At 40.4% G+C, this 12,459-nt stretch overlaps 2 protein-coding genes across 5 annotated transcripts in view; both read right to left on the bottom strand.

Moving 5' to 3' along the window:
• Positions 1 to 95: 95 nt before the first annotated feature.
• Positions 96 to 12,459, bottom strand: part of LOC112560250 (alpha-N-acetylgalactosaminidase-like) — a 22,393-nt gene continuing 10,029 nt past the window's right edge. The window contains 9 exon segments of the mRNA XM_025231947.1: positions 96 to 349; positions 915 to 1,113; positions 1,600 to 1,750; positions 1,752 to 1,759; positions 2,020 to 2,114; positions 2,682 to 2,735; positions 2,738 to 2,855; positions 4,237 to 4,411; positions 4,610 to 4,788. Of these exon segments, the coding sequence (XP_025087732.1) occupies positions 243 to 349; positions 915 to 1,113; positions 1,600 to 1,750; positions 1,752 to 1,759; positions 2,020 to 2,114; positions 2,682 to 2,735; positions 2,738 to 2,855; positions 4,237 to 4,411; positions 4,610 to 4,770 (1,068 nt within the window). The 5' untranslated portion in view covers positions 4,771 to 4,788 and the 3' untranslated portion in view covers positions 96 to 242.
• The window catches only part of LOC112560251 (galactoside 2-alpha-L-fucosyltransferase 2-like), a 19,811-nt gene continuing 15,559 nt past the window's right edge, over positions 8,208 to 12,459 (bottom strand). For all 4 annotated transcript variants that reach the window (XM_025231949.1, XM_025231950.1, XM_025231948.1 and 1 more), the window contains exons 2-3: positions 12,046 to 12,144; positions 8,208 to 11,595 (exon numbers count right to left, since the gene is read on the bottom strand). In XM_025231949.1, the coding sequence (XP_025087734.1) occupies positions 10,162 to 11,199 (1,038 nt within the window). In that variant the 5' untranslated portion in view covers positions 11,200 to 11,595; positions 12,046 to 12,144 and the 3' untranslated portion in view covers positions 8,208 to 10,161. The remainder of the gene's footprint in view (positions 11,596 to 12,045; positions 12,145 to 12,459) is intronic.

Genomic DNA, 12,459 nt, shown 5'->3' with positions numbered 1-12,459 from the left:
GTACATCATATATAAAATGATATTAAAGATTATATACTAACTTCACAATAAAACTTTTTAAGAGCAAAAGGCATTAGCTGACTGCCATTTTCTAAACTGGAACTGCGACAGCCATGAAGACACCAGATGGGTTCACACTAATTCTGAATTCGCTTTTAGGCTTTAAAACTCCAAGCGTTATTCCATCAAATGCTTCTGTAACATTGTAACCAGTTGAGAAAGCGATGGCAAAACTGGACAGGCTAATGTTTATAAGTGCTGGTCCACCTCCAGAGCTGTAGTTGACAACAGCAAATGCAAAACTGCCCTGTGGCAGAATGGGACGGGACCAAAACTCTAAGTTGCCAGTCTGCAAGCAAACCAAAGTGGGGTGGAGGGAAAAAAAGAGCATTGTGTTAAAAATACTGACATAAAAAAATTCTGACAACATTAATAGGAAGCAAAGATTTAATATTGAAAGTATAAAAATTATAGTATAAACTGTACTCTTCATCCTTAAAATATTTCTATTGTTTCTTTGTTTATCTTTAATAAACAGTTTTAGTTTTATTCATAAATTTGTTATCATGTAAATGCAAAGCTTTTAGCAGCCTGGTGATATGAAGTTTATTTCTGTCAGACTGAGACATGGGCTTGAAACATATGAGCCCCTTCAACTTATTAAAATAAGGATCTGACATAACAAGAGCATGAATTTGCAGATACATGATAGATTCATTATGATAATTTAAATACAATTTGAAAAATTCTGGTTAGTCAATATCACCTTTATCGCCCTTTAATTTTCTGTCTTTTTGTTGCTCTCCAACTCGAAGTAAATACAGTGTGTGTGTGAACACAAACACACCTGTGTGCCTGAATGTACACATTTTTTAAAATTTGTAAACTCTAACAAAAATTAAGAATTTGCATACCTTGTAAAGACGCTGGCCCTGAATTCCCAGAGGGATCTTGGTTGATTGCAATAATACGTTTATTTAATAGAAGTTCCCGTGATTCTGGATGGATGTTGCGGAGGTCATTGGACATGTACAGTGGGGCAGCCATGATTGCCCAAATGGCCATCTGAACACGTTGCTGGTCGTAACTCAGTCCATAATCACCAATGATAAGCTAATGAAAAGTGGTGACAGATTTGTTATAAACTAGCCAAGATGACCTAAAAGAGGAATTGACACAGGGCTTCTGCTTACGCAAAAAAAGCATTAAAAGTTCGGGAGGACAGTTTTCGTCAATGGGCAAAGAATTTAGCCTTAGCAGAAGCCCTGTGACAGTTGCATATTTTCACATGTCCTTTCACGATCCGAAATGTATGCTAAAACAAGCAGCTAATGATGCTTAAAAATCTCAAAAGAATTCCTGTAATGTTCTTTATCATATTTTTTAAATGTTACAGAAGAATGAGACCATCTTATACTCTTAGTAATTTCATGATTTTTATTATTCTAAACATTAATGAAAAAACACAAGATTATCTGATAATGAAATGATAACAGAAAAAAAAATGAGGATAATAATGATGTCTTACAAAACAGAAAATCATTAATCTGCACTACAATAGGTAAAATAATGGAAAATATAGGGAAATGTATATTTTACCATATCTGGGTCATTAAAACCGCCAGGACCAGCCACAGCAGTAAAATTCCCTTCATCCTTAGCAAACCATTCAATGATCGTAGTCACCTTATTCCATGAATCATCTATATCAAGATAGTTGCGCCACAAATTGCAATATTCTGCAATTTGTGTATGAAGGCTGCACATTTAACAAAGGCATCACTAGTTCTTACGTTCACATGGTAAAACTGTTTATAACCTACCAAGTGCTATTATTTTATTCTAATATATAGGTAAAATAATAAAAGCATGATTATTTGAAAAACAGTGCTTTATATATACCTTATATGTATACTGTCATGAACAGTAGCTGCAGTTTTGTTAACATACCATGTTAGACCTATAGAGGCACTTACAGGCAACAATATCACATACTAACCAAACAGAAAAATGACATACAATTTGCCCATTTCCAACAATGTAGGCGGGCCAGCTGCAGGAATAAAGTATGGGGCGGCCAGTCTTGTTTAGAAAGAAGCCCATGGCTGGATAAGCTGGAACAAAATTATTTTCAGGGCATAAAAACACTGAACCCAGCCAAGACGGAAAATAATGGCATTTGTGTTTGTGTTCTTTTTTTACTCTCTGTTTTACATGTCCAACATAAATAGGGGCTGCATCATAAACATTGTTCTCTTCACATATTGCATGATCAAGAAATTCAAGATCTTACACCTTTCTTTATGCTTTCCAGTAATTCAAGAATTTTTTTATTGTTTTAAGTTTGCATATTCAAATCTTGAATATTTTAAACTATACTGAAAGTTACTTGGGAAAATGACTGTTCAAACTATTCATATCCTCCAGCAGCTTTTGCACTCATCTTAAAAATAAAGTTGCTTTAAGTGGACACAAAGCAAAACAAACAAGCAAGCTAACTTCATTTTCTACTATCAATTCTTTCACAACATTTTACAGCAAAAGTGAAGACAACATATAACTCTGCTGACATTTTTTTTTCTGGTAGAGGGGAATCTAAATATAAATATTCTGCTGAAAACATTTTCAGAAATATTATATTATTAGATATCATATTATTAAATAGCAATGGAATCCTGTACCAACAGCAAAGTCATCAAGGGAAGAGTAACAGCCATCCAGCTTCAAGGAGTCGATCCCCACTCTGCAAAGGTCTGGGAATCTATCTCCAAGAAAAACTTGCTGCCAGGATACCCAGCACATGTCTCATAGCCAACATCAGCATAGATGCCCAGCTTTAGTCCTCGGGCATGCATCTGAAAGAAAAAAGTATTCATCAAAGAAAACCTCTCTTGTTTTCAATTTTATAAAACTGTCTATTATCTGAACCTTGTTGCAGTCCTATGCTCCTCAAGGAGTAACAAGGACTAAACTATTATCTGAACTTGCTCCTTGTGACAATGGGTAAATGTCCTGCAGTGGACAGTAATCACTTTCTTAACAGACCAGTCATGCTCTAGCAGACAAGTGAGAAACTAGTGAACACTGAAGGTCAAAGCCGTGCCTTTGTGTGTAGCAATCAGAATTGCAAGACATGCTCACGGGATCTGTAGGACTGTCTCACATGGACAGTTGACAGTGGGCAAGAGTCCCAGGCAGTACTTGTGTGAGAACAGTCAGCAGTGTCCAGTGCATAGGTGGAAAGCTCTGGTTTTTTTCTGCTGGAAGCCTTCCGTGATTTACTGCACAACTCTTAGTGCTGCCATTGGACTGATGTCGGATACTAGTTTGACTCTGCTTTCCCATGCTGCTCAGGTCTGCAGACCCTCTGGCAGCGGAGGGCGTTGGACTAACCCTGCCTGGTAAGACATCATAATAAGATGTTAGTTTGACAATAATGGTGATTACCACACTATGTCCGGAGATATTGCTATACCTTTGTGTTGATGCTGACAGCTGTGTGCAGTGGCTCACTCTATCAAGGATGCAACTGTTCATCTTGTGGCACATCAAACGCTGACATTATCAGGGAAGATCGAGATAATAAAGTGTCAGCATGCAGAGTGAGAACAGGGTACAGAGAACAAGTAGTATGGAATAGAAAATAGCTTTGCACAGCGCCGTCATTTTGCCCTGGGTGGAAAGATCTTTCTTGAAGGGAGTGTCCATTCAGGCTGACAGAGCCACCTTTATCATCAGGATCTTACTGAATCTCAGAAACTTCGGTGGAAAAAAAAAAAATCTACAAAAATGTTGGTTGGTTGAAAGGATAGATGGTTGGAAATGGAAAGGACCTTTGTGTTTCACACAGTACATAGAACTGATGAGGAGACTTGCACTGCGAGAGGTGGAAACTTCTTAACAACTGCTTGGACAGCTTTACCATGAAAGCATGCTGAATATACACACCACTGCAATCAAGAAGAACATTTTATTAATAACAATAACAAGAACCATGATTAAAAAGAATGGATCACTCTGGAACTTTAAAAATTTGGTTAATTTCCCATTTTTTCAAGGTAAATATTACACACAAATACCGCTCACATCTGGGATGCAGCAGTTCAGTAACATAATTTTTGAAAACAAAGCGTAACAACCCTTTAGCTGAATAATAATCAGTGTATCTATCCAAACAAAAACTGGGCACTAAACTTCTTCTAATTAATTCTAATGTCACAAAGTCAGAGGACTTACAAAATCCGCTAAAGCTTTCATGCCACTAGGAAAGCGAACAGGGTCTGGTACCAAGCGACCTTCATCATCACGTTGTTTTGCTGACCAGCAGTCATCGATGTTGACATAAATATAACCAGCCTCACGGTAGCCATCTTCTACCATCCTTTGTGCCATGTCCATGTACAGATTTTCACTACAAGAAAACAGGCAAGTACCTTTTTCCTTTTTTTGACAGAACTTGTATGATCCATGAAGAGACCAAACTTAAACAAATTTTACTTTATAGCACCTTGTTTTGCTATTGTTTAGACATTATTCCTGTGATTAACCTATATAGACATTTAAGAAAATATATTCTTCTTCAGTAAAAAAAGGTGTTGACGATCATTACCTAATGCATTCGGTCGGTGCAGACTGGCAATCAGCAGAGCATCTAAATCTTTGAATCGACAGCCATCCCATGGGAGGAGTACGAGCAAGTCCATTGTTCAAAGCACGCACGAAGGTGAGTGTTGCTGCTAGACACACTAAGATGATTGTCAGCTCCATCATCTTCCTCTCTCATGTAGTCTGTTGACAGTGACCACACAATACGTTACCACACGTTTATAGCTGTAAGGTATCACACACATTCTATTTTAATGCCACATTTTAGTCTTCTTAGTGTGTGTGTGTGTGGATTTTATATGTGTGTACAATGTCTGTATGTGGTGTATGCAAAACTGAAAGTATCAGAATATGTGAGTGCACAGCATAAGAAAATTCAATAAGATAAATTAAATAAAGACAATTAAACATTTCAAACCATTCAACATGCAATTATCAGTTTTTGGAGGAGCAGTATGCTCTGTTCTGCATGACTGAGGTAGAAATTTAATGCACAATGTGACCGATTGTTAAGGAGCTACATTCAGTGCATGCAGCTGAGCGTAGACCTGTAAACGTTTACTTTTCACACCTCCGTCAACGTGAGAGCTCTCACATCATGACACAACACTGTCATCTACCTTGACATCGTCCCTTACCCGGCCCGACTGCCCAAATGTGAAGTGCACTTAAAAAAAAAAAAAAAAATTAGCCTAGGTTAATTTGATCAAAATTTAAAGAGAACTACAGCGTTAGAAGTCGGCAATCCTGTAACATTATAAACAGATAAAGTAAAAAGATAGCACATAATTGATATCTGGTGGAGTCGTTAGAGAGCGTCAGGGGCGGCTGCCTTCGAAGGAAAAGCTGGTTTAAAAGTTTTATTATGAGGGAATTCAAACAGCTTCACTTTATACAATAAATTCGGTAAGTGAACGCCACTATGTACTCAATTCTATTATCACTATAGGTTTTTTCTGTAGTCAACCAGCCAGGGCTTTTGGTACTTTACCGGCCCGCCGCATAGCTTAGAATTTTTGAGACCGGCCAGCAGACAAGAAAACATTGCCCACCCCTGATCAAGCTGATTAAACGCAGGTCATTTATCTCAAATGCTATTGTATGAAATGACCTCATGCTGTTGAGCTTGCTGTCAGCACCGCGATTATTTCTAACACGACGATAACCTTTTCCACCCATCAGTTGTAAAGGCAACTGAGTGGCTAACAAAGTGCTTTCGCCTCAATCACCGACTATTCTGTACTCTGCATGCGCTAAACAATTCACAAAATGCTCTAGTTTTCATTAAATGTAGTGATATTATGTATAGTATGCATAAATCGCCTGTACTGGCATTTTACTGTTCTGACTGCCTGTGTGAGTGTATGACGACTGAGGCCATAAATTTAATACAGAGGTATTGAAAAATACGGTTGGCATAGTGTTTGTACATGGAGACCGGTTCGTACCCGCCACACAGCAAACAGCAGGCTGTGTAAATGTCTGAATGTCCATCAAATGAATGGGGGGAAACGAGGTCATTCCAATAGCCTCTGAAAATAAATGTAAATGTTTACCATCCTCTCCTACTTTCACTTTCTCTCTTCAATTCCCACAACGTCGGGAGTCTCGGCACATCATTGTCTCCCGAACTGACATCACAACAGTTACTGAGTTACATCGTCTAGCTTCAGCCACCCGTTCTATCAGTTTTTGTCACAAAAAAAAAAAAGCCAAAAAGCGCAGGTCTGCATTGATGTTGTCCAGACTAGTTTAGTGCAACCCTTAGCTTGGCAATCTCCTTCACCACCTACTGGACAAGATTCAATGGGCTCAGAATAATGCCGTTCACGTTATCTTCCGTTGAAAAAAAAGGGGTGGCCATTTGACATTCTTCATGTGCTAGAGTCAGTTCGAATTGATTATAAAATCGCTATTCTTTGCTGTCGATGTTTCAAAGCCTCGCCCAGTCTACCTGTCTGAGCTTTTGGTGCTCGACCAACTGGTTGGGTCTGTGCGATCTAGTACTGCTGACCGTCATCGTTGTACCACGCATCAGACAAGAGAAATTCGACGCACGCTCCTTCTCTGGAATTCTCTGCCTCCTTCTCCTGAATCCTTGTCTATGTTTGATGCTTTCAAGTCCAGGCTGGACCTTTCATTATCCAGCAACTCTCCGTTCATTCTTCAATTTCCCGTCTGCGTCCATACTTCGATCATGGTCGCCATAGTGTTGTACATAAGCGATGCTCTTGCGTGTTTTCCTCCTTGTCCGGTAAACCGTCAGTTCATCTGGTGCACGTGCATCGAGCTCACCTCCACACGCACAAAACTGCATTCTACAAAATCTATTATTTGTCTTCTCAGCCAGCATTGTACCCGACCTTGCATACATCTACCCCGCACTTTCCATCGACATTCTTGGCAACTGCTGGCCGGCCCTCCCTTTCAACATCATTCCGTTGAATTGATTTGTACTCTACATTGTGATGGAGTGTGTAGTCCTCGCTTGACAGCCTTTGACGGCCTACATTAATTTTATACCGGTCGTCTGCAAGGCTAGGTTTTTATTCTAGCTGTCCCACGTAGCTTCCCAAGTGTCACACAGGGTCACAACGAGTCGGTCACATGGACACATGCAAGCAGGGTCTTTGTGACCGCCAGCCAGCCGTTAGTTTTTAGTCTAAACTAAAAGAATTATTATTGTCCAAAGGTTCTTTTTTCAAACGTCGCACTCCTCTACAAATTAGAAAAATTTAGAGTTCAAATTTGCCACCGTTGTCCATTCATAAGGAAACTAAGTTTATTGCTTCCGTATGTAAGAAGCTGTGTCCTTACCCCTTATATTAATTTTTTTTTTCTGAATCCCAGCTCTCTACTCTTCACAGTACAAGGCTATGCATACGGAATACAATTTATAGTGTCACAATATGTCACAATCGGTGCAGCAGGCAAATTATAAGTTGGCAGTTTCGCAGATATTGTTTTGACTGCGAGACCTTGCATCTATACTTTAATGATGTGGTGTTTTTCTGTATTGTTTAGCCGTTATATAGCTTCAGCTGCTGGCTCGGCGTAAAATACCAATCAAAACAAAATTTATTTTCTGTCCAAGATAGTCCGGGAGAGAAATATTTCGTTTGCTTACAATCCCTACACACATACAAACATAATATAAGTATATATATATATTCACACATGCAAACATATCGGACAAATACTTACACACACACCTACAGCCTGTCACACATACACATGAACCTTCTAAGAAGGATGCCAGTTAATATGGTAGACCTACGAGTCCTTGTGCTTTTTATTCAGGGTGGTGATGGCTGCTGGCATGAAGGATTTCTGGAAGGCAGTTTTCAACGCACGTGACACTCGGTAGCGCCTGCCTGAAGGCAACAGCTGAAAGTTGGGATGGAGAGGGTGACGTCTGTCACTTGCACACACCCGGAGCGATACCCCGCATTCCCTTGTGCCAACTCTGCTTTAAAGTGGAAACTCTGACCGTTCAAACTTAATATACATTGCCACCCTTCGCAATACCAGTCCACCTCTTCAATAAACTTTACCATGAAAGCATGCTGAATATACACACCACATAATCAAAGAGAATACCGTTTTGACAGAACATTTTATTAGTACGATAACAAGATTAAAAGATGATTGAAAAGAACGAATCACCGTGAAACGTTTTAAATTTGACTAATTTCCCCTTTCTCTCAAGATAAATAGCAAGTACAAATACCGCTCACACCTGGATGCAGCAGTTCAGTAACAATAAAATAATTTATAAAAACAAACCGTAACAGCTCTTTAACTAAATAATAACCAGTGTGTCATGTGCATGTGCTCTAACAATAAGGTTGCTGTATGGATTTATTGTTGTCATGTCCATATCTCAAACACCTGTCTCAATACCAACCAGTGGATCCATTCGCTGCAGTCACTTTGTAAACAAACTTGAAAGTTTGGGACTTTGTTTATCAGTATTGTTTCTGGTTATATTATCTTTGAAACTTCCTGCACCTAACTATTTGGATAGCAGACATTTATGATTGGGACTAACGTTGCATTTTCCTTTCTCTGTGTTTTGTGAAGTTTCTTTTGGTGATTTTCCTGCACTTGAAGCTCCGAGTGAAAGGCAAGTGTGTTACAAATGAAATGTTGGTATGTCATGTGTGAGTACATATCAACACAAGGAGAATAACATTAATGTAAAATGTGGGCATCAGTACGTGGACTGATGATGGACGGATGATGATGACGATGATAACATCACTATAACTTAGTCCTTACTGTAGCATTGGAACAACACTGATAGCATATTTATCTAGGTATTGACAATTATTAAATAACAGCTTTCATAATATTTTATTCGTCAGTGTTTTAAAGAGAAGAAATGTGATTCAGCTTCCTGCAACTAATAAAAATGCTTCCACAGTATCACCAAACAATAATTTTCTCTTTCCAAACATGTTGTGACACCATCACCAAAAATTCCTTTCTGATTCCAATCTTGCTAAGTTTTAGAGTACAAAATTCTTATAACATCCTACTTTCTTTCTCCGTTTTGTAATAAACATTGTTAGTCTCGTGTCGTTGAAAGTGGGAGGTGTTGTGCCACTTTACTTTCAACCTCCAGATGTAAAATAAACAGCGAGAACTAGTGCATCAAACACACTTTCAGGCGCTCAGTCACTCAGATTGCCATTCAAAAGGAAGAGTTTAGTGATTTGATGTCACTTAAAGCTCCGACCCTGATGTGTGTGTGTGGTCAGACTGACAGACTAAGTACTGTACATCTTTTGGAATGTTGTATGTTCTGGCGGACACAACAATTGTTAAAGGCAGACTCACAGCAACTTAGTAGCGGTCTCTAGCAAGGCACGAACATGTTGTTACACAGCTTCACGAACTCATAATAAAACACATTGAAGCCCCTTCGACCCTCAGGGGAAAGGACATGAAAATATTAAAGAAACTCTGGTCTGAATGCAGACTTCAGCACCAAATGTTTGTTTTCACAAAGTATAGTCAGAGTAGCTATCTCTCCCTATAGCTACCCTCCCAGATCAAACCCAGTACTGTATATCTTAATTTATCCCAGAGACCTCCTCTCTGTGTCCCTCATCACACTTCTTTTCTGACGCCACCTGGAATTCTTTGCCTCTCTTTTCACGAAATGTGTGTGGCAAAAGGTTCGAAGCTTTAAAAAAAGGCCTCAAAACCAACCTGTTTCGGAAACATCAAAATACAGCGAACTCTTTCGCTCTTTTCTTGATTCTTTATCTACGTCTATACACTTCACTCGTGTTTGCCTCGGTTTTCTCCGTTTGTTGTTGCTGGTGTTTCTTTGTTGAATGGCTGATTGTTTGCAGTCTTTCATGTTCAGGGCATTGACCTCCCCTCCACACGAGGAAATGTACCGTGTAATAATAATAATTTATCCAACCCGGTTAACATCACCAATGTTATAACCCTGGTGACCACGCTGCTCAGTATATGTAACAACACAACCAACAGATGTAGCGACATATCCACAAAGAATAAAACCAGCCCAGAATAGCATTTCTACAATCGTATAGGAATCCAGTGTGGGGGGTAATGATCATCCGGGTGTGTAATGTCAATCAAGGTGGCGTTCCGCAGTTTGGGGTCAAACGCCACGTAGTACACGACGTTTCCACCCGCAAGATAGCCCCCCCACCATCCGAAGGTACCCACTGTCATGATGACGTGATCGCAGGCGGCCAGCATGGCCAAGTGCACCGAGGGTGAAGCGCTCGGCGCCAGCACCACGTCGGTGTGATTGAAGTTGCTTTGGCACCAGTGAACAGAGTCGCTGACGATGACAAAGACGACATTTTTGTGTCGATCACGCATGTAGGTCATGGCCTGCAGGATGTATTCTAGGGGGGCCATCGGGTAGCCCCTCGTCAGAAGAAACTCCCTGTCCCCTCGTCTGACGTGCACCCCGACTTTGATCTTTCCTTGGTGGTCCCTCGTGCACTGCTGCAACAAGCGCGCGGCGGTGTCGTTCACGCTGTCGACGAAAGTAAACTCCTTGCGCACCTCGTCCTTGATGAAGTCGAAGTACTTCCAAGATTGAAAGTACTGCAGAAGCAGCACATTAGTCTCGGGAAGCTTCTCAAATTTTGGATCGTATGTCGCGTAGTGGTCCTCGTACACAATCGGGTAGGTCTTGCACTCGATGGTGCTCAAGTAGCTCAGACCGCTGAACGTCTGCGACATCCTCGCGTCTGGGGGAAAGTACGGCTGCCTGTTGTTGCGGCGCGCGATGCCGAGGAGAGAGGCGTACTGGAACAGGAGGTTCCCCAGCTGCCCAGACGCCGGAATGCAGATGTTGTAGCTGACAGATGGGGTGGTGACATTCACAAAGAGGGTGGCCACCTTGGTGATCTCGCTCCGCAAGATGTTCTCGCCGGCTGTTGCCGTCATTTCCATGACTCGCTGTGGCTCGTGGTGGTGGACGTGAGACATCAGCGAGAACATCTGCAGGAAGTAGAACCCCATAAAGAACAAACACACAATACCAGTCGAGGAGATGGATTTCCGTTGTATTCTCCTCCACCACGCCAGCTTCGCCATGTTGTTGATATTGGAGAAGCAGTGTCCAAGCAGCTGTTTATGTTTGGGAATATTCTGTTCTCAGGCAGCTGCTGTATCAGGTTACCTCCTGCTGTTGGGAAGTTATCTACTTAACTGAGACAGCTGTTTCCTCTCTCTATATCTCTATATATCTACAAGAGATCTGAAGTAATCAAACATTTATTGTATTCAGGCAGATGCACTATTCAAGTGGCACTATTCATGCGGTTGCTGACATCGCTTGTGGAGGACGAAGGACGGACGACGGACGGTCTTTCTTCTGAAGCTGTGTCCCTGCCATTCGCGGTCATCGATGTTTTAGGGCGAGCTCTATTTGTTGTCACTAGCCACAGAACGCAGTGTCAGGGCATTTCCAAGATACCAACCAGTAAATATCTGCAGAAAATGTGAAAAACCATTAAAACCAAAACAGGATGACAGTCCAAGAACATCACATGACTATTTTGTAGGGTCTCGGTACAGCAGGTTGTTTTTTTTTTAACTCTTCGATTTATCATCTACTTCTAAGGGAAAATGGAAAACGGTTAAGAAGCTCTACAAACGATTTTTTAGAGGAAAATTGGTAAAATCATAACTTGACCATAATCATGTTTATTAAACTACTACTTAGCATTTAAGGGACTGTTCATGGTTTTACTACACTATTATTAAGATGACTTATGACATCTGACACTTCAATGTTTTAGAATATTGTTTAACAAATTATTGTAGATAAGACTAGGACAGACCGAAATTTTCCCAGAAAATGTCTTATCGTTTAAACTCTGACGGAGAAAAAGAAAAATTAAAAAAAAAAAATACAGTGAAAGAATGAACGTTACTTACCTTTGAAAAATAAGGCTACTGACTTCACTGGCAACCATGCGTTGCCCTGTTCACCAGCCTAATCTTCCATAACTGACAAACGTACCCTTGTCTCAGCACCTGTTGAAAGCATCAGGATTACTAAAACTTCAACAATCCGTGTTACATGCAGCCTAGAAAAATACATCCCTACCACACATTTGAGAATTACGAACGCAATTGTCAGACCAGCTTCTACTCTACTGTCTGCTCGTATTTCGCTTGAAACCCAGGTGGGCAGGACTTTAAACCTACTTTATTTTCACGTAAAACTGATTAAATGTGCAGGTGTGCCTTAATGTTAAAGGTCTGGTGGGTGATGTTTTTTTTTCTAATGACTGGATAAAGTTCAGTGCACGGGTAGCATTTCCCTCAGATCGAGGTGGATACCTTACT

The sequence above is a fragment of the Pomacea canaliculata genome, linkage group LG3 (assembly GCF_003073045.1).
Source record: "Pomacea canaliculata isolate SZHN2017 linkage group LG3, ASM307304v1, whole genome shotgun sequence".
In the NCBI taxonomy this organism is placed as follows: Eukaryota; Metazoa; Mollusca; class Gastropoda; order Architaenioglossa; family Ampullariidae; genus Pomacea; species Pomacea canaliculata.
Note: the sequence above shows the minus strand (reverse complement) of the source record. Positions and strands in the feature narration are given on the sequence as shown.